Source organism: Galeopterus variegatus, unplaced genomic scaffold (assembly GCF_000696425.1).
Source record: "Galeopterus variegatus unplaced genomic scaffold, G_variegatus-3.0.2 Scaffold2727, whole genome shotgun sequence".
NCBI lineage: Eukaryota > Metazoa > Chordata > Mammalia > Dermoptera > Cynocephalidae > Galeopterus > Galeopterus variegatus.
Window position 1 is genome coordinate 91,042 of NW_007728838.1, and position 26,981 is coordinate 118,022.

General features: G+C 37.8%; 1 protein-coding gene across 1 annotated transcript in view; it reads right to left on the reverse strand.

Moving 5' to 3' along the window:
- Nucleotides 1-1,494: 1,494 nt before the first annotated feature.
- Nucleotides 1,495-26,981, reverse strand: part of WHSC1L1 (Wolf-Hirschhorn syndrome candidate 1-like 1) — a 101,568-nt gene continuing 76,081 nt past the window's right edge. Inside the window, exons 13-24 of the mRNA XM_008582812.1 lie at nucleotides 26,697-26,894; nucleotides 26,058-26,231; nucleotides 22,148-22,294; nucleotides 18,718-18,874; nucleotides 14,314-14,516; nucleotides 13,535-13,647; nucleotides 12,783-13,052; nucleotides 7,156-7,272; nucleotides 5,218-5,359; nucleotides 4,058-4,164; nucleotides 3,222-3,426; nucleotides 1,495-2,804 (exon numbers count right to left, since the gene is read on the reverse strand). Of these exons, the coding sequence (XP_008581034.1) occupies nucleotides 2,563-2,804; nucleotides 3,222-3,426; nucleotides 4,058-4,164; nucleotides 5,218-5,359; nucleotides 7,156-7,272; nucleotides 12,783-13,052; nucleotides 13,535-13,647; nucleotides 14,314-14,516; nucleotides 18,718-18,874; nucleotides 22,148-22,294; nucleotides 26,058-26,231; nucleotides 26,697-26,894 (2,075 nt within the window). The 3' untranslated portion in view covers nucleotides 1,495-2,562. The remainder of the gene's footprint in view (nucleotides 2,805-3,221; nucleotides 3,427-4,057; nucleotides 4,165-5,217; nucleotides 5,360-7,155; nucleotides 7,273-12,782; nucleotides 13,053-13,534; nucleotides 13,648-14,313; nucleotides 14,517-18,717; nucleotides 18,875-22,147; nucleotides 22,295-26,057; nucleotides 26,232-26,696; nucleotides 26,895-26,981) is intronic.

A 26,981-nucleotide genomic window follows, 5' to 3' on the forward strand; every position in this document is an offset into this window, starting at 1 on the left:
GCAATTTAAAAATATATAAAATAGGTCAACACTGAAACACTGGCTTGACTCAAATCATTTTTTAGACCATTAAGGAACACTCATGGACAAAGACTTCAGAGAGATGGTTAGCTATTTCATTTTCTACCCTGGCTTCTGAAATGGCAGAACAATACTATTAGTTATCCAAAAAAAAAAAAAAAAAACCCAACCAACATAACAAAAAAACATTAAAAAAGTCTCAGCAGAGCTCTGTTACACATATAAAAACAAAATGTGACACAATGAAGAGGCTGCATAAAAATACTTAAACCTATGGTATTAGCAGTATATAGAATGTACCCTGGCTTACCAATATAAAAGTCATCAGGTATTATATAGCACTAAGTCCAGAACAAAGCAAGGAGATAGGATTTCATGTGGGATATTGTTTCAACAAGAGCTGCATTTGGAATATTAAAGGAAATCCTTATGTGAGTAAGTTTAATAAACCAAACATTTATCTCATACAAGTATATATATATATGTATATATATATAAAATAAAATTTTAGTATGATAAAACCTAGATTTTCTTAAATTATTTTTTAAAAGGACATCAAACTATATCATTGCTCTAGAGCAAAGTTTAGTGTTTTGGTGAGCTGTATTTCATGTTACTTGTAGCAATTATATTTGGTAACATGTAATAGCATTTTCCATTTTGCTCTTTTGAGACCACATCTAATCAACAGAATTATTGGAAGACCAATAAGTCACCTTAGAATTAATTGCTGGAATCAGGCAAATGGCAGTTTAGGAGCTTAAGTAAAGGAACTGTAGTGTTGTTGTTGTTTTACAGGAGAAAATCCATTATAATTGCACATTTACATACAAAAAGAGGCACAAAACAGCTTTTTTTCTTCTTTCCAGAGAAGAGCTCTAAATGGATAAGAAAACAGAACACACATAACACAACTGAAGGAACGTGGTAGAGCATCTACCCTCCCTACCTTCGTAGGGTTACTGGGTACTTCTTGGGGGAACATAAGTGCTACCAGGTACCAGCAATTGTAAGCAGTCAAAATTCACAGAGAAAGTTAATGTTCATTCAAGCTAACCCTAGACTTCTACTTAGTACAGTGTCACCACAATGTCTGACATTACTAATTATTTCACACAAGGAATACTGGAACATACACATTCCCAAGCATTAGTGCGAATGAGCTGTGTGGGCAGACATCTTGGTGTACTTGACCCTATAAGATGCAAGTATCACAGTCAACCAGTTTTGCTAACACTGACCCTCGTGGGAGCTTTCTCCACGTGCTTGCTGAGATGACGGGTGTTTGTGTGGCTCCTATATACCCTGTAAAAGTAGTTCTTCCCCTTACTTCAATGGGGACAATTTCAAATATTGCATAATACTAAATAGGAATTGTTTACATATAACTTGGGGATGCCCCTACTGCTTTCATCACCCCAATTAGGAACTCAGCCAAAAAGATCTATTCCAATATGATTCAAATTCACTAGGAAACATGACTGGTCAGTTGACAAAGGAAATGTTTGATTCGGAGAGGGCAGCAGAGACAGAGAATAAAATGCCCACTATTCTCTACAAGTCAGACCAGGGTCTACATTAAGTTGGACAGACAATGAGGATTATATGTTTCAACTTTTGGTCTATGCCTTTCATCTCCCTTTAACTACCTTTATCTACGTGTCAGGATAACAGGTGTGACCATTCCAACTATGCATTCATATCCACACAAACCCGCCTCATCAAAGAAACCCACTGGCAATGGAAAACATTTCAAAATCAGTGAGGGCATCCATTCCTTTTTTTCCCCTCCAAAACAAAAAAACACATTATATGCCTTTCTAGGTAAAGTCACCATATCACAAAGCCCGCCTGGTTTAAGACCGCAGAGGTAAAAGCTACCGAGGCATTTGTTTTCAAGAGGCCAGACTTAGTACTTCCATAGAGTCCTTCCCTAAGACCATGAAACACAGTTTGAAGGGAAAGAAGAGTGAGCCTGCCTACGGTGCAGGAAAGAGGATGTAAAGATTATCACGCCTTTCTCTAGAGGGCTTTCTCTGATCCCTACTTCACACACGCGCGCGCACGCACACACGCGCACACGCACACTGTCAAACAATCTGAACTACACTTCTTGGAATTCCTAAAAATGAAAATAATAAAGGAATGATGGCTACTTCTGCTTTGTACAACCAAGGGACACATCTCAGACTTTAAATTCATCTTATTAACAAAACTTCCTTTTCTTTGTTCTTATTTCAAAAGCTAAGATATCTCTTCTTCCAGCTGCAAAGGCATTGAAGCACAGTAACAGGCAAGAAAAGACCAAGGGAATTTAGCCCTCCACAGAAGAATCCCCAAACCAACAGAGCGAACGGGAAACCAGACATCACCGCCTGCTTCTGCCTGCATGAACTACTTTTCCATTTTCGCCTTAACAAGGCAGTTCCGATGGCAAAGGCTGTATGCACTGCAGCAGTCTCTTTTTTTAAAATGCATGATCTTTTTGCTTTTCTCTCTTCATTTAAATAAAGTGGGGGGGGGGGAGAAATCACTACCCATTTACTCTTTTACTTCTTCTCCATGATCTTGTGATTCCCATTTACATTTTATCTTGCTCCAGTATTCTGACGACACAGGAGATACGGGGTCATGTTCAGAGCAGCAGAGACGGCCTTCCAGCGCAGAGGGAACCAAAGCCCCCTTTCCATGATCTTTACAAAATGAACGTGGGCAGAACTCGCAGAAGGAAATGGCTGTGCTGTTGCACTCATCGCACTGATGCCACGGGCACTCCCACTTCCCTGGTGTGGGCGGGAAGGAGGAGGAACAGCGTCCAAGTTAGTGCCTGTCTTGATTACCCAAGTTCCCACCTTCTTCTCTGATTGGAGACAAAATCTAATTGAATACAACTCCCAATTTCAGCCAAACATAGATCTGGGTGTACTATTTCATACGGATTTCAGCTATTGGTCAAAACCCAATGCCATAGGTACCAACTACCCCCATGGTAATAGTAAATAAGGACCAATCCTTGCTGGCCCACAGGGTATCTCAAGTTAGCAGGGGGACAGATATCTCACTAGCAGAATTTCTGTTTGCTATTGTTTGTTCCACTCAAAGTTTCCTATTCCATGGCTCTGCTGGGGAGAGTGGAATATATTCTTAGTTAGCAAAGATGCACAGTTGGCAAGGACACAAATCTGGAAGTTCCAGCTTACCGTATGGTGGCTGAGTCAGGTTAAGGCATAGGAGGTGGTATGCTTTGGGACAGTCTTTTTTGTCACACATGACCAGCTCTCCACCATCTCCACACTGGAAACAGTAATCTTCATGTATCTGCTTTGGTTCTGTTTTGATTTTTCGTCTCTTCTGCTTTAACTTAGCATTTTTGGCCTTCTCTTCAGTTGTTGACACACATGCCGACTGGCAGGAAAAAAGGGCCACAGTTTCAATGGTCACAGGCAGTGTATGAACCTTTACACAGAAAAAAAAAACAAACCCTACAACCTCACATTCATTTAAATTTATCTGTTGTACAATGACCTAAAAACATCAGGACTTATCCTGTAATAATGCTATAATAAGAACAAGGCTTTGTTTTCATCACCTTTCAAATAGGGTGTTTTTTTGTTTGTTTCTTTTTAAATTGCAAGTGTGGTGGTAAATCCAAGCAACTTTAACCCACTAATGTTTAGACAACCAGCAAATTTTTTTCACTGAGATGTAATTCACATACCACAAAATTCACCATTTTAAAAAGTGAATGTCAATAGTTTTAGTATATTATGTATTTTTTTTTTTAATTTAAAAGAGAACTTTGCTAATTTCAAATTCAATCAGAAATACAAATACATTTTCAGAACCTAACAGACCTTACTAAAATCGGCTTCATTGGAAAGTCAGAAAGTCTGAACTTTTGGTAAGCACAACTTATGAGCTGCAAACTAAACCGGGTGCCCATTTGCCAGCATTTCCTGAGCGGGTCATAAACAGACTTCTTCCCCAGCTCCACCCCGATCTCCTGTGGGCTTGGGTGTTCCCCTGCACAACTGACCTTCGGCCGCACTCCTAGAAAGCCACTGCAGTTATCCGCTCCACAGTGGCACTCTGTTCTGCCATTGCCCAGACAATCCAAGTTATAATTAAATGTTAACTCCATCCCTAAAACATAAGAGAAATAATTATTCACACTTAGTCATGGGGAAGAGAAATGCTGTCACAGACACTGTCATAATGAAAAAAGAGACATAATTCTGGCATGAAGACTTTTCCCTTTCCCATGTTCAACCTCACTAAAAACAGTGAAGGGAAAAAAGGAAAAGCGGGGGAAAAACCTGAAGGAAAACATCCCTCATCCATCAACAATTACAGCAACACTAAATATCCTAAAAAGAAGTCATGTCCTTCTCACAGAAGTGGTCAAAAACAATGTGACAGGGACTAAGGATCTGCAGTCTATGCTCAAGAAAAATAAGATTCTAGTTTAGCCCTCTTTTCTAAAGCTAATCACACTAGTTTCTAGGTGAACAATGTGACTATAGAATTGTGAAAATACCATTTCTAGCAATTAATGCCTTATACTACGATCGAATAATCGTTCAAGTTGGAAGTTTACTATTAAGGCAAAGATCCGGGGATTTAACGAGGGCCTCCTAAACTTTCCTTTAGCTGGGCTTGAACAATCCACAGTAAGTTCTAGATATGTAGTTTAAATGTTTCACCTACAGCATTTCTCTTGCCCATTTTTCTACAAACTTAAAGAAGCTAAGTTTTGCTGTTGAGATGCTGGACAATGCTTTCTATGTCTTTCTATGCTTTCTATGTCTAATTTGAAACAGAATGATTTTTTTAAAGCAAAACAAAAAACAAGAATCCAGATGATGTTAACACAAGCTAACTACTTTTAATATGTTTTAAAAAGAAAACAACAGCTAAAACATCTGGCTACATTATATGGACAGCAATAATTTGGAGAATTAATTCAATAGGATTATGGACAGAAAATCCTGTAAGATCCTCTCTTACATAAAGGTTCTTGCTAATTTCTTTCGATATAGATTTTTACTTCTAATAAGATAACACTCAAATCTAAATATAACACTTTGTCTTATTTGAATAAACACTTGGGCATCAAGACTTGAAGAATGATGTCCTGCCTTCAAAGGACACTTCCTTCCTAGGGAGGGGACCACGGGGAGCAGGTCACGCTTTTACCTGCAGGAATATCACAAAGAGCAAAAAGTCCAACTCGAACATCTCCGTTCACTGTCCACTTTTGTGTTTCACAGTTTGGATTACAACTGTGGTTCATAAAGCGAGAATAATTTCCTTTGGGGCCAGCATCAATTATACGGTCCTTCAGAAAGAAAAGGAGAGAAAGGTACCTTTTACATAAAACTAAGTATTAACCTAACTTAGAAACATCCAACCCAGTCAAGAGCCACAAGGCGGCAGCAGCACTTTGATACCAGCTGATGTCTGACAACTGACAACTCTGAAAATGTGATGCTCCCTGTGCAGTTTACTAAGTTTTTCTTTATTCGATGAACTTCACGTCAAAGTAATTAAGATAAAAAGTGGAATTTAGTTTATTTTCAAGTTTGCTTCTAGAAACAGACCATAGGGTAATGCTACTTAGTGAGCGACTGGTGAGCCACAGGTGTATGAATGGTGTTTTCTGCTCAGAGAGCTCTAAGTTCAGACATCCGTGGTGTATACTCCGGTGTTTTGCTCTCAGCCCTTCTTCTCCACTCTAGGCAGGAAGCAAAACTAGCACGGGGGTAGACAGATGAGAGCTTAGGCCATGAAGAGGGAAAATGAAAACCTTCTCCCCCGAAGAAAGACTTGGAGACTTGTTTGATACTATTGTATGGGATATACTCTCCAGTAGTTATGTATTTTCTCTGTTTTTACTTATATTAAAGTTCAAATTACAGTAAAAAGCTGAACATTTAGGCCCCTGAATTTGAACTCTGATGATCTGGATAAAGTCCAGAGGACTGAACTTCCTGATGGTTGTCCAGACGGCTGGAGGGACCACTGGCAATGAGGATCGGATTTAAGGAGCCAGATTCCAGCAATCATTAAAAATGGCATTTTAATTTATGGTCATGAAACATGTTTATGAAAGTTGTAAGACTTTCAAACAATGACACATCAGTTAAAATGCTTCTTTTAAATGATCTCTGCTTCTTACTTTTAATAGTACTTTGACTCTCAGATTTATTTATTTATTTATTTATTTTATTTATTTTTTTTTCCTTTTTGTCTTTTTTACTGACCAGTAACGGGATCGCAACCCTCGGTGTCGCGCCCGCACCGGGGACTGGCAACAGGATCGCAACCCTCGGCGTTGCGCCCGCACCGCGCTCAGCCAGTGAGCGGGAACCGGTCTCCACATGGGATCCGAACCCTCAGCGGGAGCGCCGCCGCATTCCCACACGGCGCACTCTCCAGTGCGCCACCGGGCCAGCCCAGACTCTCAGATTTAGAGATAGCCTGGAACACAGGAAACATGGATACTAGTCTTGGCTTTTAAAATTGTAACAAGATATTTGGCAAATCACTTATCATGGCTGGACCTCAGTTTCTTGTCCTCTGTAAATCAGTGGACTGTTGAAAACATTAAATGAGATAATGGATGGAATGTGCATCAAACGGGTCTTACAATTACATGTATTAAACTAGCAGTTTTACTGTCATTTTTCTTTTGACAGCACTCATTTTCCCAAATTATTAAAAAAAAAAGTTTAAATACACAAAATGTTTTAGCGTTTTTGCTAAATCAGAACTTTAATGGTGGTTTGTGACTTAGAACCAGAGGGCTAATTTTCTCTTCCAGTGATAAAGAAACTGAGACCCAGGTCTTTTAGTGACTAAGAAGGGCTGGGACTAAACTCCGGATATGTTAACCCTATTCCTGGTTATCTTTCACTCGCAGTGCTGTCTCACATGACATGTGCAAGGCTTCAGTCATCATTCATTTTGTACTCTGGTATAATTAGCACCTATAGTAGATAACACACTGGCTACTGCAAATCATTATAAATTGCCTGAAAAAAAAATCAAATTAAAAGAAACCGAGTTCAACCTAAGACCATGAAACAAAATTTTTAAAATCCTTTTTTCTTACAACAAAAAAAGCACTTTTACCTTGGTAACAGTTAACATATAAAAATTAGTTACACTGTTCTCGTGTGCTCGCTTGATTCGCAGTCTGCATTCTTCTTCGTCAATTAATTCACCAACATACTCATTTACAAATTCACCCTGCAGAGAAGCATGCAACATATAGGTGTAAAATCAGCGTACTATATTAGAAAGTAATCCCTAACAACTTATGTACGAGTATAATCCAGGATCATTAACTAAAATAAATCCTGGAAATACTCAAATAATTTCAACCCCAGAAATAAATGGTTTGTTATTTATTCATGGGCATTCAGGTGGGACTATTTTTCTTGTACAACTGTCTGAAAAGGTGATAATCTGCTTGCTTTTTCTTTCTGACGATACTATTTCTGTAATCGAAGTGACACCATATGGTATATCACTGGGATCTGGGGATAAAGCTCACTCCAGCCTTTGAAGCTGTATCAGACATTTACGACTTTGCAGCTGTGAGGTTTTGTGGGTAAGACCTGGAAAAGATCTGAATCCTAAACAAGAAAGTTCTGTTTTTGTTTTTAAACTTTTTATATTTAAGTAATTATAGATATTCACAGAAAGTTGCAAAAACAGTACAGAGGAGATCTCTGTACCCTCCACTCAGTCTCCTCCAATGGTAACAGCTTACATAACTGTGGAACAACATCAAAACCAGAACACTGACATTGGTAGAATCCACAGACCTTATTCAGATGTCATCAACTTTCCTTGTACTCATTTGTGTGTGTATGAAGTTCTACATGGTTTTATCAGGTGTAGAATCACATAACCACCACTGTAAGAACGATACAGAACTGTTCTTTCACCACAGAGCTTCTGTATGTAACTCCTTTATAATCGCATCCATCCTCTACTCCTTCACTTCATCTCATCCTAAACTCTGGCAACCACTAATCTGTTCTCCATCTCTATAATTTTGTCATTCTGAGACTATTCTATAAATGGAATCATATAGTACATAACCTTTTGAGATTGGTTTTTAAAAAAAAAATTTAAGCTAATTCCCTTGAGACTCATCCAACTTGTGTTTATCAATAGCGTGTTCTTTTTTAATTGCTAAGGAGCATTCCAAAGCATGGATGTATCACAGTTTGTGTAATCATTCACCCACTTAAGACCATTTGTACTGTTTCCAGATTTTGGCCATTACAAATAAAGGTGCTATAAACATTCTGGTAAAAGTTTTTGTGTGGACACAGGTTTTCCTTTTTCAGGGATAAACAGCCAGGACTGTAATCTGCTGCACCATATAAGTGTATGTTTACTTTTTTTTTAAATAGGGATTTATTTATTTATTTTTTTTCCTTTTTGTCTTTTTTCGTGACCGGCAACGGGATCGCAACCTTTAAATAGGGATTTATTTATTTATTTATTTTCCTTTTTGTCTTTTTTCGTGACCGGCAACGGGATCGCAACCCTCGGTGTCGCGCCCGCACCGCGCTCAACCAGTGAGCAGACCGGTCTCTATATGGGATCCGAACCCTCGGCGGGAGCGCCGCCGCGCTCCCAAGCGCCGCACTCTACCGAGTGCGCCACTGGGCCGGCCCAAATGTATGTTTACTTTTTAAAGAAACTGCCAAACTACTGTCCAGAGTGGCGTTACCATTTTACATTCCCACCAGCAATGTACAAGAGATCCAGTTTCTCCACATCCTTGTCAGCATTTGGTACTGTCACTTTTGCATTTTAGCTGCTCTAGCAGGTATACAGTGATAAGCTCCTTTTAAAATAAAAGTAAATACTATACATTCAATATTTTGTGTTTATAATTACATAATCATTAACTCTTTCACCTCAAAAGCATTGCTGATTCAATCTAGGACAAAAGCATTATCCATAGTACTTATCAGCATTACTAATACACTTTAGAGGAAAATAAATTGTCTTGAAAAACAAAAATGTGTTGGCTTATTATTTCATCAGATTTGTCCTATTTCTCTGTACCCCTCTCACCCATTTTCTCTAGCTCTTCTCATAGGTCTCGGCATTACAGAACCGTTGACAGCAAATATCAGTAATCTAAAAGAAGTACTACATCATATTTTCTCACTTTGGTAGATCATTAAGAACATAAGCCAATGTTCTTAAAAATATTAACCTTTCTCTGTTGATAAAAATAGATTACTACTTTTGTAATAAGAGAAAAGAAATTGGTGGGTTAAGTGAGAAGGAACCAACGTAGCCTGCCAGGCATCGGTCTTTTTCCCTGGCAATTTGTTGTTAGCAAGATCAGTGCGGAACATCAGTCTGCTCCAAGCAGCTACACACTTGTCACAACTGGAGGGGTGGTAACCAGAAAAGCTGACCTCTGGCTTTTTCTCTCTCCCATTTTTATTTATTATATAAGCTATGACAAAGAATTAGATTAGAAAGGAAAGACAATTCATCTATAACTGCAACGCCATAACAGAACAGTTTATTTCCCCCACTTTTTCCTTCCAGTCCTTCCTCACCAAGGACACCGGGCAGTTGTGCACATTCCCATGTTATGCACTGTGTTAGCCTCAAACGGCTTTTCCTTTATCTAGTTTGGACTCTAACATCAGCTGATGAACAACATTTTGCACCATGGTATGCTGCCACTGTCCTCAAGGGCAGAAGAAGACTGCAGTGCTGTCTTGGTTGCACTGCCACCTGCTGTTGCTGTACATAACTATTTTATACATAACAAATTGTCTTTAATGGAAACCTAGAGAACCTAGAATTTCAGCCAAATCAGCTCCACTGCATCTTTTTCCCATATTGGGATTCGAGGTAAGGTTTCATTTGAAGAAATGGTTCTATGGCTTTAAAAGTTTGACAATGATTTATGATGGTTTATATCTACACTCTATGAAAATGAGTGAATATAGAAAAATTAAAATGCTGATATCTGATATGAGTGCAAATCTCGTAAAGTTGATGCCATTGTGAATAAAGACAGAAATATTTCATTGTGAACAAAGATGGAAAAAAGTCCTAAAAGTCCTAAAAGTGACAAATCTTTAGCCTCTCAAAGAGTTACTTACTGGACTTAAAACCATTAGCTGTCAATTCAATTGTGAACAAACATAACAAATTAAAGAACTTAAAAAAATCTGTCTTTAAAGACCGAAGCAAAAAGACTGTATGTGATTTGATATTTAATACTTTAGAAATCTTCTGCAAAAGAAACCACCTTATAACAGGAAGTCCCTTGTTTGACTCTGTCATGTGTGGAAAAATAAGGGGCTGACTGTGTATATTCCATTTCATATTTGGCTTCTTTCCCATAAATGTATTAAAAATCTTTTTCATATGGCTACACTCACAAACCCTTCATGATCATGCTTTTCAATGACTATACACTTCTAGCTATTTTGTAAAACAGCAATTCTTTCCTCAAGTGTTAAAGGGCAGAAAAATCCAGGCTGTATTTTCTTTTCTCTTGATTATATCATTAACTTAATAAACTACTTTAGAATATATGCAACTACAATTAAAAGATGTTAACGCAATATTAAACTGGGTAGATTTCAGGATAGCTGCATAAACTCCCCCAAAATTATAGGCAAAAACCTGTATGTGTGATATGCAAGGCATTAAAGTAATATGAAAAATTTTGCACTATACAACGTTTTAAATGTAGGTGGCCTTTGACCAAGCAACCCAATTCACATGTCCAATACATCAGCAAATCTTGTTGGCTCCACCTTCAGAATGTCAGAAATTCTACCATTTTCCTCTGCTCAGCTACAACCCTGGGGGTCCCATGGCACCATCATCTCTCTCCTGGACTATTCCGATAGTCCCCTTTTTATCACTCTTTGCCCTTATCATAAATTCTCCATACTACAGCCAAAGTTATCCTTTTAAAACCCAAGTGCAACAGAGAGACTCTCAAGGTGGCCGCCATGATCCTGTCTTCTGTTATTTGTGCCATTGTGTGATCCCCTCCTGAGTGTGAGCAGGATCTGTGACTTACTTCTAACCAACAGAATATGGCAAAGGTTCCAGGATGTGTGTGATCATATGGGTTTATTACATAAGACTTTAGTGTCTGTCTTGCTGGAGTGTCTCTCCCTTTGTTGGCTGTAAGGAAGCAAGAGGCCATGTTTGGAGCCCCATATGTCAAGGAATGGCAGGCAGCCTCTAGAAGCAGAGCAGCTCCTGGCCAACAGCAAGAAAAAAAACAAAACCCAAAAATAAAAAACTGGAAGCTCTCATACCTTCATCTACAAGGAATAGAGTTCTGCCAACAACCATGCAAACAGGGAAATGGATCCCACCCTAGTCATGCCAAGATGAGAACCCTGCCCAAGCCAACGCCTTGACTGCAAACTTGTGAGACCCCAAGTAGAAGATACAGCTAAGCAATGCCCAGACGCCTGACCCATACAAGCTGTGAGAGAATAAAATATGTGTTACATTTTAAGTTGCTAACTTTGTAGTAATATTGTTATGCAGAAAACTAATAAACCAAGTCAGATCAAGTCACTCCCTACTAAAATCGTACAGAAGTGTCCCAGCCTGTGGCCTGTAAGTCCCCAGCTACCGTTCTCAAGTCATCTCCAGATGACTTAGTCCCCGGCTACCCTTCCCGTGTCATTTCCAGACGACTTAGTCCCCGGCTACCCTTCCTGTGTCACCTCCAGATGACTTAGTCCCTGGCTCCCCTTCCCGTGCATCTCCAGATGACTTAGACCCCGGCTACCCTTCCGGTGCCATCCCCAGATGACTTAGTCCCCGGCTCCCCTTCCTGTGTCACCTCCAGATGACTATACAGGCAGGGTAGCCGGGGACTAAGTCATCTGGAGATGCACGGGAAGGGGAGCCGGGGACTAAGTCATCTGGAGATGCACGGGAAGGGGAGCCGGGGACTAAGTCATCTGGAGATGCACGGGAAGGGGAGCCGGGGACTAAGTCATCTGGAGATGCACGGGAAGGGGAGCCGGGGACTAAGTCATCTGGAGATGCACGGGAAGGGGAGCCGGGGACTAAGTCATCTGGAGATGCACGGGAAGGGGAGCCGGGGACTAAGTCATCTGGAGATGCACGGGAAGGGGAGCCGGGGACTAAGTCATCTGGAGATGCACGGGAAGGGGAGCCGGGGACTAAGTCATCTGGAGATGCACGGGAAGGGGAGCCGGGGACTAAGTCATCTGGAGATGCACGGGAAGGGGAGCCGGGGACTAAGTCATCTGGAGATGCACGGGAAGGGTAGCCGGGGACTGTCATCTCCAGATGACTTAGTCCCTGGCTACCCTTCCCGTGCATCTCCAGATGACTTAGTCCCCGGCTACCCTTCCCGTGTCATCTCCTACCTGCTGGTCTTCTCCTTGTCACTCTCCCCCAGGCATCCTAGCTTTCTTGCTGTTCCTGGAGCATGCTAAGGCCTTTCTGCTTGCTTTTTCTTCAGGCTGAAATGCTCTCTCTTGTATATCTGCATGGCTTTCTACTTTATACATTCAGGTCAGATGTCACCTACTCAGGCCTTCTTAACCAATTTCAAATAGCAATGCCTGTCACCAGCTATCTCCTTTTTGCCATAAATCCCTATATATTTTATCCCTAGAATTATATCTTTTGAAGCATCCCTAAGAGCAAAGGTTCTCGTCTACTTCACCCCGACTCCTGTCCCCATCCCATGTCACCTTCTTAATGCTCCTTTTGGTCCTGAGGCCCCAGCCTCTCCGTTCCGTTTTGATGATCTCGGCATCAGGGTAGAGCCTCTTCGTAAAGCACTGGTTCTGACACCGATCTCCAGCGGGGCACACCTGCGGGTGACACTCATACTGCAACATTCTGTTCAGGCACTCTGATTCCAAGCCGCAAGGGTTTTCATCAGCTGGCTTGCAGTTACAGCGGGGAATCTCTGACAGGTCAGCAACCTGGATCTGTACCTTTCCTATTACTTTGTTAGCCTAGAAAACAAAATCACAAATGAAAGGAAGGCAGAGGTAAGTTATCAACCTGCACAGGAATACCAAAAATGTCAGTGCTGTTCTTGCTTCTGCTACTGTCTTGTGGTGAGACTCTGAGAAAGACTCTTTATCTTAATTTCTCCATGAATAAGCTCCCCCATGTCTCTCCTCAGTTGACAAAAATGTCAAATTTAATGTGAATTTTCACTTATTTGGTTGCAGGATAACCCCATACAATAAGAACAGGATTTCATATAAGACGTGTTGCTCTTAAGTATGAGAAGGTTTATCAAAGACCTAATCCTCACAGCACAGTAGCTATGGCTCCCATTTGATGATTCCAACAAAAGCTCTCAGCCAGTTTTACAGAAGACGGTGATAATTTGCAGAAGTTTTCACAAGTCAAAAAGGGCCTTTAACTACTAAGAGAGTAATGCTTGCATCTCTGTCAAATACCAATGTTTTCATGGGTAAAAACTCACTTTGATGTGTTTGTAAGGAGGGGGTTTTCTTGAGTTTTTTTCAGTCTCTAATGCTTCTTTACTTTCTCTTTGTGCTTTCAATTCCTGGAAACGTTTTGCAGCTTCCTCCAGTGCTGCCGATAAGACCAAACAAAGTATATAAGTACCAAAAAACAAACAAGAATTGTTAGGATAGTAGTTTTAAATTGCCTTCCCAATGTTCTGCACCTGGCCTGAGATTTTCTTTTTAAAATTATATTCTAGAAATGACCATTTACCACCAGGACAGGGTAACAATGAAATAGGACATAACTTAGTGAGCACTGCCCTAGGCAGGCTGCTGCCTCAGAGAAGTGGCCCTACCTCAATGATCAGTAGCCTTCAAGTGACCCTCAGAGAAACATTTTACCTTGTACTAGATTTAAATACATTTACCTTCCAGAAAGCCAAACTTTCTGGCAACTCGTTGCAAAAGCAGTTGTAAGGTTCTTCATGGGAAGACTTTACTACTCTTCTGTGACAAAAGAGCTTCACTTGATTAAGAAGACTATTCCCAAAATAGTTTTTTTTTTTAATAGAAAGATCATTGAAGAAACTCCTTTCACATAAACAGCACAGTCTATTATACTGAAATGTATTTCAAACCTGGTCTAATGTGATTAGAAACTTATGGATACAAGATCATAAAGCCTGGTGAAAATTCTCTGCTACCAGAAATATGTCACATGCAAGTTAGGAGATGCTGAAAAATCAACACTGGAGTCTTAATTGTGAATCACAGTAAAAATCATCCAACTTACCTTTTTTGAAGGTCTTGTTAATACTAGTCTGTCCCTCAGCAAAGCTTTTGTCTCCTTCAACATAAGGGAACACTCTGCCCTGGTGCACCCAATAATAGTCATGAGAACCGAAGAAGAACACAGGGAAGTCCCCCAGGTCATGTTTAAGGCCCTGGATGTTCAGTGGCACAGACCTGGGGTTGCAGATCTCTGCCGGCCACCATCTGGAAACAAAAGCAGTTTTAGACCAAGAAGACGAAAAACGACACTATTCTTTACAAGACTGGCAGGAGGAAAAGAAGTTTTTGTATTTTGTAATTTTCACTCGGATTCTAAGAACACAAAATACCTTATCTTTAATCCGTCCAAACCACACACACATCATTTAAAAACATATTAATGAATTAACTAATGAAATAGTGAACACAGAGTAAACAAAGTAGATCCTAAACACCTGATCTAGTTTCTTGCTTTAAAAAACTGTCAAAACAAATTTAAAAACCCTGAAAAATTAATATTTGACATTTATAAAAGAACATATATCAAGAAAATATGTTATGAAGTATAATAACACCAAACCCACTACCCAAAGAAAGAATTTGAATATTACCAATACTATTCCAAACCTAATTTCTGTCCTAAAAAAGTTAGTTTTTTCCACCAAACCTGACATACTTAATACCAAGATTATCTTTTTTAGGGGGTGGAAGGTGGGGACGGGTGGCTGGCCAGTGCAGGGATCCAAACCCTTGACTTTGGAGTCACAAGGTGGCACACTAACCAACTGTGCTAACCAGCCAGCCCAAGACTATCTTTTAATGTATCAAAGTTTATTTCTAGTAGTCAAGGGAACCATTTTGAGAATAAACTGATGCTATAGAAAAAAATGGCTCCCATTCAAATCAGCATTCTCTGAATCTCTAATCAACTAAGGCAAACACCTCTTGGTCAAATGTACTAGGTTTTATATCAGTCTGTATTTCAAAATCTAATTCATCCTAGATCATAATAAACATGGGTTGGGGACAGAATGGAAACATAATTGTTCCATGCTATGATAAATGAATATTACAGCAGTCACCAAATTAAACTATCTGTAAGGAGCATTTGACAGCTTCCAGCAATTGGACAAGTCAGGGATTGAAGGGTGAAGCTGAAGGTCAGAAAACAAGGCCAACCTCAGTGCTCCCCACATGGGCTTTAGTAAGATATAAAATCCTCAATATCAACAGTAAATATACATAAACTTAAATTTTTTCAATCCCTTATTTTACATATGATTAATAGAACAATTTATTTAACAAATAATTATAATGTTTAAAAGATAAATGATGACACGGTTGCACTCCCAGATTTATATTGCAGAACTTGAGTAACAATCATCTGAATGGTAACTGCTGTCCATCTAAGAATTAAACACATGGGTAAGAACCCATGCTCAAATTGTTAAAAAACAAAACAAAAAACAGAAACCACTATTTTATGTGACAAGGGTTTGGTTTACCCTCAATGCAGGCTGGGAAATGGTTACTCTATTTTTAAGTCATTTTAAAGTAATTAAATATGAACCCATTACTATGTTCACTAGGGTCAGTTAGGAAGAGGTACACTTTCTGTTGGGGGTTGTTCCAGGTCCTCACATTTTCCCCCAGGAAGCAACACATTGGAGTAACTAGTTATTGAAAATAAACAGCTTCAGGTGTTTATTTTCTGACTGGAAAGAAATACACTAAGAATTAGTTCATGGATGGAAGTCTTTCCAAAACATACAAGAAGAATCTGACCTAGATATAAAATCTCATTGGGCTGTGAACTGAACTGAAGCACTGCTTTGAGCTTCTTTAAAACGCAATGTAATTAAAATTTAAGTATTAAAATTAAGTCAAAGATATTTTCATACTCATAACTTTTTAAAAAATTCTGAAATTTGAAGATCTGAAAGCTTCTTATACTGTTTTAGATATTTCTTATCCAGAAATGTCTTACCCATTTTTTAAAAATTATTATTTTAACTGACATATACTAATTGTACATATTTATAGGGTACAGAGTAATATTTTGATACATGTATGTGTATGAATTATCTATTGTCAAACTGTGCATTTCTCCCCACCCCAGAAAGATATTTTTTTAAATTATGAAAGCAGTTTGTACTTCTTTTAAAAATTAAAATAATGCAGAAATGTATAACAGAAAAGTGAAAACGCCTTCCCCTTGTTATCTAATCCCTGAGACTAGTACTAACATTAGATATATACCTTTCCAAGTATTAAAAGTGCATTGGATCTAGATCTACAATTTTTAAAATTGTGTAAACACACGGAAACACATTGTATATACTGTTTAACATGCTTTTTAAACTCAACTATATATCACGAGTACCTTCCCATGGTACTATACAGACCTGCACTATCCTTTTATTGGCTTCACGGTATTCTACAATATGGATTCACTATAATTTGACAAATCCTCTACTGATTCCACATTTGGGTAATTTCAAATTTTTGTAAGCAATCATTTGCCTATGCCCTCACTGGCCACAAAATTATTAATCTTTTAAATCTTTGCCAATCTAATTTTTAAAAAAGTAGCTTTGTTTTAATGTACATTTGTTTTTAGTGAGGCTGAGCATTTTTTCCATGTTTATTTGCTATTTGCTATTCTTTTGCAAACTGGCTCGTTCTCTTCATTGCCCCTTTTTCTAATGAGGCATTTATCCTTTTTTATTGAATGCAGAAGAGCAAATACTTTCCCCCAATTTGACATTTTCTTTTAAAAAACTTTATCATGTCTTTTGCCATATAATATAAAATTCTTTATATATTCAAACTGTCAAAATAACTTTTTGAGGACTTGGAGGTTTCCTGTAAAAAAAAAAAAGGGGGGTGGGGTGGGGGGACTTCTTGACTTCAATGCCTCTGATCCCAGGTAACAATGAATTTTAAAAAATTAAATAGGTAGGGCCGGCCCGGTGGCGCACTGCTACAGTGTGCCACTTGGGAGCGCGGTGGCGCTCCCGCCGAGGGTTCGGATCCCACATACAGACCGGTTCCCGCTCACTGGCTGAGCGAGGTGCGGGCACAACACCGAGGGTTGCAATCCCGTTGCCGGTCCCGGTCCGGTACGGGCGCGACACTGAGGGTTGCGATCCGTTGCCGGACACGAAAAAAGACAAAAAGGAAAAAAAAAAAATTAAATAGGTAATAGGTCCAGCCCATGGCTCACTTGGGAGAATGTGGTACTGATAACACCAAAGCCACAGGTTCAGATCCCTATATAGGGATGGCTGGTTAGGTCACTTGGGAGAGCGTGGTGCTGACAACACCAAGTCAAGGGTTAAGATCCCCTCACTGGTCATCTTTAAAAAAAAAAAAATTAAATAGGTAAGCAAGCAGCATATTCATAACAGAAAACAACATAGCTCTTGCTAAAAAAAAATTATGTTTGAAATTCTACAGAAATATATTTTACTTAGGATTCTAGGATTCTAATTGAAAAGCACACCTCTAATTGTATTATCTTGAATAGTATCTATTTTTATAGTAAAGTGACAAATACATGCCTCAAAATGCAGACTTTTTTTTTTCCTTTTTGTTTTTTTTCGTGACCAGTAACGGGATCGCAACCCTCAGTGTTGCGCCCGTACCGCGACTGGCAACGGGATCGCAACCCTCGGTGTCGCGCCCGCACCGCGCTCAACCAGTGAGCAGACCGGTCTCTATATGGGATCCGAACCCTTGGCGGGAGCGCCGCCGCACTCCCAAGCGCCGCACTCTACCGAGTGCGCCACCAGGCCGGCCCAAAAATGTAGACTTTTAAGAATATATCACTATACCTGTTCAGTGAAGGCTCGTTAAAAGCCTTAAAAGAGGAAGTTTTACTAAAAAGTAATGGCAATTACACATACTTACTTCATTACCTAAATAACTAAATGCTCTTAATGGAATAATCTCTCTCCTTAAATTCTAAAAAGGTCTCTCTTTACACACAATTTAGGGCTTCTAGCTAAAACAAAATGGACCAGATTCAGGGGCAAAGAACTATTTTCACCAAGATATAAACTCTTGATCTTATTAGAAACCAGAAGTCAATATAAATCTATTTAAGATATACACAAAAAAATCTCCACTGTCCACATAAAGCCTTTCATCCAAAATCTAGGAGTACATAGTTCGTTAGTATATATAACTTTGAGAACTTTAAAGTCAATCAACCAATCACAAAGAAAAAGAAAGAATCCAACCATGACATAATCTTCCCAACCCCCTCAACACCCAGACCCAGAACATGTTTTTCTTTTCTCTTTCCTTTTCTGAGGAAGTAGGTCCATGCTGTTCTACCTGTCTCCTAGTTGCTTGTATCCAGATTATGAACCTGGTCTGAACAATGATTGAATACTTCCTCTTTATTCTTGGAAAAACTTGCCTGTAATTTCCCAATTTGACCCAAACAATCTGCTTGTAATGAAGTTTCTTGCCAGCTTTACAGTCATTACAATTCCAGCAGCCTTCCGGCATTTCTATGCTCAGGCATTCCGGGTGGAAGGAAGCTGGGCACGATTCACAGCAAAGCAATCTTCCACCTTGAAACAAATAAACAGTCTTAATAACTGAGAAAAGAGGAAAGAGAAAAAGAAAGAAAAGGAAGAAAGTTATCTTTTAAGCACATTAAATTTGATTTAAATTGAAGGAAAATAACAAAGAGACTGAGTCATATCTATAGCAATGGATTAAAATAGAAAGCAAATGAACATATGCAGCTACTTTTCAGGGCTTCCGTGGCCAGAAACTGAGAGCTTTTTTGAGTAGTACCAAAGCATTACTGTTCGCTTTATTCCTCTAAAATGTGGGCTATTGAGGTATGAGTTTAGAAAGCAGCTAAAACTCAACATGTGACAAAATAGATGCACAAAATCATGAGACTGAGGTTGATGTGACAGCAGGTTTTTCAAAGAAGTAAGCAGCCACTTTCTTTTCTCCTTCAGAGCTAAGAAAGAAAGCCACAGTTATCTTTGTATTTTAATCCAGTGCCACAGTTAACTAAATCCCTTTATAACACTAGCAAGAATGAAAATAACCAATAGGTTGAGCAGTACTTTTTTCTTTCCGTCAAAGAATACGAAAAAAAAAAGCTACATAGATTCTCAAATTGATTACATTATCATTACCTGTTCAGTGAAGATTTTAAAAAGTCAAACAGGCTATATAGCAGTGGTTTGCAACTTTTTCATCACCAAGGATCCCCTTTCCCTTCCTCATGAACCCACATTTTCAAATATTTTTATCAAACAAAATAAAAAATCTACATTTTAAAACTAACAATTTCTCCTATTTTTATTAACCAGAAAAAATATATATGGGGTCAGTCAGATTCTGACCCCAATAACAAAACTAGTATTATCACATTAAATTGTTAAAATCATACCCAAATGTAAACTCATACAGCTTTATTTTGCACAAACATTTGATTGTTAGATTTTTTGAAATATTAAACATAGTTCAAAAATTTTGTTTACATAAGCATAAGTGTTTTCTGACTTCATACTGAGAACCACTGCTTTATAGCATAAAACTAAGTGTCAGTTTATAATGAAGTACCATATGCAAGGAGTTCCCTCCAAGTTCCCTATCAAAACCTTCTCCTTTTAAATACACAAAAACAATCTCTGGATTGAGATAAAAACAGGTGTGGCAAACAAAATAATATTTTTAAATGCAAAGAAATAAGAAGTTTTTTGGAGCGGGATTAGGTACTTCTAATACATATTTCAAAAAGTGACAAAGATTGTTAGGCACTGAAGATGAAATATAATAAAGACATTTACTGCAAAAAAAAAAAAAATCATCTTTCCATTGGAAAATCAGGTCCATACCCCATGGGTGTACTGAGATTTAACGTCCCAGAAGCAAAAGGGTAAGAGCCCTCTGTACAACTTTTCCAAATCACATGCTCCAACCTTTAGAGTGTTTGCTACCAATTTTCCAGAAAATCTTGTCTTCCTGTAGGCTTTCAGACTTCTAACTGATTAACATAAAAGCAAAAAGAAAAATCTGTACACAACCAGTGATGAATTAAATTACTATATTTCCTCTGCTTAAAAGCTTTTACTTCAATCATCAGAATAGTTCCCTTTGACTGTAGTTCTCAGTATGGATTAATTGGTTCAATTCTCCAGCCTAGAGATTAGCTGCCTGAGTGGTCTAAGCCTAGGTATGGAATTCTTCTGTAAATTTGAAATAAAATGAGATTATTCATTTTTCCATCAGAAAGGAATGATCAATAGAGATAAGAGTCTCTGCAAACAGCTTTTAAGGACATGGGATTATTGGTGCTGACGTGGAAAAGTCAGGCTGGCCACTCTTAACATTATGGAATATTTCTTAATTTTAAGTCTTACTTCAGAGGAAATACAGAGCCAGAATTATCAGTGAAAATCATAATGGCAAAGATGTTAAAAATACACAAGGGAAATAGAAAAAAATACATATGAACAATCCACCTTGGTGCTATGCAAGAAAACTGCTTTAGGTTGCAGGAGAAGTAAGACAGGGTTCAAGCTAAGCAAACAGAGGGCTCAAAATAATTTCAATTCATGTCAAGGTTAATACTAAGTATTGAAAGCAGAGTAAGCAACAATTGAATTAATCTAATTGTATAAAGGCGCCAGCAGAAATAATAGAATATTTCCTAAAATGCCTTGGGTAGACTAATGTTATTGCATTATGAAGTAAGTCAGACCTATGTCTATCTTTGTTTTGGAAGGAGGTGGTATCACTAATAAGGGGATATAATCCGACTTCATCAGAAAATAAACAAGCCAGTACTCTCTCCAATACTTCTAATAGGTTCTAGTCAACTTGCTTAGTCATACTTTCTTTTAGTCATGAGTTGCCACTTTAGGTATCTGACAAAGAGCAAAGATACATCAAACAGGCAACACAAAGAATGAAAAAATTTAAAAAGCCCATTTCAGATATTCTCGGTATACATATATGATATATTAGGTGTGAAGTTTTTTTTAAAGATTCTGAACCTGGCCCCAGATCATAATGGGAACGTATACAGAAAAAGACCTTCACCTTTCAAGCTCATCTGTATTTCCCTCTGGGATAATAACTCCCCAAATAACACATTATTGTTAAATCACTTTTTTCCTTTACTAGAAGTAGGCTATGGAAAGCTAAACACAAGATGTTTTCTTCCGTAGATTAAATTAACTGGGAGAATACAGATATACATTTAGCTCTGATTTCTCTATGGATAAATTATCATCAGCAATTCAGCTGGGCTGCCTTCCAACATCCAGTATTTGCGGTATCTACTCCCAGCTTCCCACCAATGTCTCCTAAAGGAAGGACAACTAGTTTTCATAGTATCTTTACAAAACATTTAAGAAACAAAATGATAGAATGTATTCAAAATCAAACTTTTAAGTATCATTGTCTTGATTTTCTTCTTTTAGTAACTTATCTTGTTATTTAGTTGAAAGTTAGTAACAAATTATGTCTATTCTATTCTAACATGAATAATAGTTCTACATCAGGCAAAAGAGAAAGAGCCCTTAGAATATTCTTCTATATTGAACAAAATCCTAGTCTATTTTAATAACATACATACAGTATATTGAATGTGTGAAAATTTAGGAGAGTAAGTAAAAATTTGTAATAATGGAATTATTTTAAGCCCTTCTTAAAAATTTTGCAGCCATATGAAGACACAGTTACAACCACCAAGGCAGAATTTACCAAAAGCAAAAAATGGTGCTTGACAGGCATACATTTCCCCCCTTCATTTAAAGAGAAAAAAATAGGAAATGCCAAAATAAAAGCAAGAGATAAACTATTTTCATTATTACCTTTCTCACATTTCTTTTTGGAAGCTGACGAGGAAGGAATCATAGGTAATTTCATCAACTCAGCACGATTTGATTCATTCAGTAGGTAGTGGGACTTATAGGCATATGAACTGAACATGGGGTCTGAATGGTCCTGAACTATCAGCCCTATACGAAACAAACAGAAAGAGATGAGCTGCAATGAAACTACCCATGATTCCATGAGAAAAAATAAATAAAATCAACACCTATGATGTAGCTATGCTTTAAAGGTGGAGGGGAAAAAAGAGAAGATGAAGAAAAACAAGGATCTGACAGAAAGGCTTTCTACAGTTATTAAAGGGAGTCTGAGCTACTCCATGCCTTATTCCTTTATAGAAACCTATATACTACAGAAGAAAACTCCAAATAATTTGCAGATGTAATCGCATTTGATAACATACAGAAAACCCTCTAGGGAAAACAAAGCTACATTCCTTAATATTGAGAGTACTATGAGGACAACCCAAAGAACAAAGTGACATATCACCTAATTAGCTAGAAATAATAATCATTTACATAACAAAGTAGACCCCAATCTACCTTCAATATATCTGGTAGCACTTAAAGTTAGAATTGAGTCTCTCCTTCTCTCCATTCACATTTGAGATATACTCAAAGTCTAGCTTTCTCTGCTGGATAATGAAAACTTTCTCTATCAATATGGTACATAATTTTAAAGGAGCCATCATTTCATGAACTTTACTGAGGTAATAAAAAACATTTTATTTTTTCCCTGCCACAATATGAAGTTATTACCATCTTAAGAGTTTATAAAAACAGTCCTTTGATCTATCAATACAGCCATCCTATTTGAAGGAACACACAAGATCTGCTCTGACCCACTGGGACTGCCCCTTCTCTTCGCCTGGCCTCTCCCCCAGTTAAGTTCGTAATGTAGCTGTGAGACACTCCTAAACCCAGGGAACTGTGAGACCAGAGAAAAGTTTCCTATCTTGACTACTGGTCAGTTTACAGTGATAAGCAATTACATTTAGAGATCATTTTGAGGAGTTTTGTTTTAAAAGGGTTACCATTTACTTTTTTCTGTGGGCATTATCTTCATTTGATGCTGTCCTATACTGAGAAGGATTCAAGAAATATCTCTGACCCAGATGATAGAATGGAACTTGAGGTTGCTAATAACGTAAGAATCTTCTAATAAAAGTTGAGTAATGCTGAAATGAACTTCATACATTTAATAGAGGGAGGCAGCATAGTATAAGAAAACATGGGCTTTGAAGTAAGAAAGACAGGTGCAAATGCTGGTTCCTCCACTTAACAACTTGTGTGACCTTGGGTAAATTATTTAACCTTGGCTTCAGTGTTCTCATATGTATAAAATAAGGAAATAACATCTTAAGGTAATTGTGGCAATTCATTCTGCTAGTGTCTAGTAGAATTTGATTTACATATGCAAAATAAATTGACATTATTACTAATAAAATGAAAAGAAAACCGTAGCTTACCTTCTCCATTTTAAATAACATTACAAAGAAAGGCATAGAATGATAAGTAACTTTTATTGTAAAACCCTCTAGATGAAAGGAAATACAAAAGAATATGTATACTCTATTGAAACATGTCTGAACATTTCCTAGGGCACCAAGAGTTAGCTGGGAGTGGAGGAGAAGCAATGTTCCTCTAAACCTTGAAACATTTCTAAAGATATTTTCAGACATTTCAGTTCTTAAGAACTACCTTAATGATTTCAAACATCCAATAACCAAGAACTAAGAAAAATTATCTATGTGGAGGAAAAATTCTGTATGAGGCAGCAAACAAGCAAAACAAGCCAAGCCTTCTATACCAAAACATAAATGATCGAAGTGTCCTTTGTATGTGTGGATTTATTAGTTCGGTCTCCTTAAAAAGAAGCATAAATAGTTCTGAAAGACTTTTGATAAAGCCTTCTCAAATCCCAACATCTGATCTATTTAGAATAAGTTTCTGTCAAGTGCTGGAAAGGAAAAGGAAGGCTTCTGTTTACTGCACAGAGTTTCACAGTTGAAATATTCGGGAATTAAATAATCTTGCTTAAATATGCATTTAAATACAAGAAATCTTCCAGAATAATTGTCAAATTGATAAGAGGTAAATATAGATGCTGTTGTTAAAACTTGTGTTTTCCCCTCTTTGACATTATTCTCAAGCTTTTAATCAAGGCATATAAGTTAAATTTAACAAAATGGCTAGAATATCTATAAGCAGACCATTTTCTACCTGTTCTAAATCGAAAATATCTGCTTTAAATACCTCCCAATTACTGAATAAAACAGAGCAAGAGGAAACATTGGTTAATAAACTAATGGTACTTGATTCAGAATGTATCTAAAGTAAGCAAACATAATCGTTACAAACTTGTTACTCAAAATGTTGGCTGGTATGTATGCTTAACTTCCACCAGAAAAGTTAGGTGCCTATGAATGGTAGAATAGTTTTACAAAGCGATAAGGAACTCTTATGTTATCATCACTACCACACTCTGTTTAAAAGTCTCTAAAGCTAAACACTAAACTGATAATTCAATAGTTCCTTTCCATCATTACTTTCTTAGAAACAGGGAGATGGGAAAGGCAATAGTGATGACTTTGTATTTATTATTTGCCTATTTAAATCCTTTCGGTCACCTATTACAATGTGTCATGAAGCATTTCAGACCTACTCCTCCACGTACCGGCCAGGTTTCAGATCAGGACACTGTTGTAATTGCTCTAGTGAAGAAAGACATAGTGCTTCCTGCTTCAATGGCAGGCAGATGCACGTGCTTATGAAACTCAGACAAACAGAAAGCAGCGTGTACAACGGAAACAGTAGCTGGCTACTACACAAAGTTCTAGCATTTAATCTTTTATTGTATAGCTCCTCTGAGTTATTTTTTTAAAATGTGAAATACAAAAACAAAACAACCTAAGTTCTATCATAGTACCTAAACTCTATCAAAAAAAAAATTCATAGTACTTTCACCAAATTAAAAGAGTTGTCCTCTAAAGCAAAAACAAATGAACAAAAAAACACCTTCTTCTTCAGTATAATCTAAAAATAATCTAACAGACCTGATATGCCTTAGACTCCTTTCAAATATTTCACACCAAGGGAAGTTCAGAAAACTTGGCACTTAAAAACAAAACAGTATGTGGGGATATTAGTAGGTTTGTATAATGCTTACTAAGTGCAAAAATAGTTTTATTATAATACAGTTGAAATAAAGTTGGATATTTTGTATCATATTCAACAAAATAAATTCTATTTTATTATCATAAACTCAAGTTCACTGACCCCCTCTGGGACACAATATTGTTTTTAGTTATCAGTCTCTTGGCATACTTAAATATCAACAGCTGGCAAGTAAGAAAGCCTGCATTGCTGGCTTTTAACTACCACCACCACATATGTTGCCTTGGCTGTGTCCCATCAGGCCTTCCTCAACACCAGACCAAAACATTATGATAAAATACAACATAAACAATTGAAAAACAAATGTGCTAGTCTTGCCTTACAAGTGAAATCTCAACTGGTTGAAAGTTCTGGATAAAAGAATATGACATGGGAAGGATCTACTTTGAAGAGAAGAATTGTTTGCAGAAAGGAATAGATTAATCTTTTGATGCTAGAAAAACTAAGAATATATCTATAGTTTTAAGTCATTTTTAAAAATGCAGATTTTAGCTTAAGGAAAAATTTAATATTCTAATAATTTGGACGTGTAATGTTATAAAAGGGACGTGTTACTGGAAATGTTCGTATCTCTCAGATATATAATGGAATTCTGCACTGGGTGGGAGATTATACTAGATGACCTGAGTTCTCTCCCAATGCTGAGGATCTATTTTAACGGGGAAATATGCCAATGAACTAAAAAAAGAAATAAAGAGAAAGGACTGACACTCACCTCTGGCACAAACGAAACAAAAGCCTACATTTACAGCAGAAGAAGAGTTACTGCTCCGTCTGGAATGATTACTGCAGATGAGAACGTAGGAGGACACAAACATGCTTCCAGCAGCAACGCAAGCATCTCCAGAGTGAAAGGCAACTGGACATCTCAAACATCTCATCATGCGGCCTGTTGAAAGACAAGTAGAAAAGGAATCTATATAACAAGGCATCAGCTGGATAGGAACTGAGAGTTTTGGAGCTGAGCTTTTTTGGGTTCCCATGCAATGCTAGTTATACTAAGATAAAAATATTTTTCTTCACTAGTCTGACTCTGCCATTCCTATGCTATATGGCCTCTAAATGTAAGTCTAATGCTCATTTACTGATCACCCAAAGAAAAAACTGTCTGTTCCAATGCTGAAGAGATGGCAGTATCCAATATGGAACCCGCCTAAAGAATTCTCAAGGATATTTCTTATGGTCTGAATTTAGAACTTAATCCCTACTTAACATGCTACCTATTAGGCTGAACTGTTAAACCTAGAGGTAAACAGGGAGACTGCCCAATGTTGTTTATAAAAATGTGCTTAATATATTATTCGTTACTGCACTGAAAAAAAAATATTTGTCCCCTTCTTTAGCTCTGTTTTACCTTTACTTGCTTTGTGGATATCCTTCTCCATACAGCAGGCAGAGCAGCAGTGCTGGGGACAGCGGAATCCTTTTGATTCAAAGATGGCAGTGGGGAATTTGCGGACACAGGCTTCATGATAAAATTTCCCACAAGCACCAACAGAACAACGTTTCACATCTTTACTAGACACCTTACATGAAAAACATGAATGCTGCCCTAAAAAATTGGTGAGGAACATAGATTAAATAAAATCTGATTAAAGCATATTCTTTTTAAACAGAAGCAGCTACAGACATCAAAGAG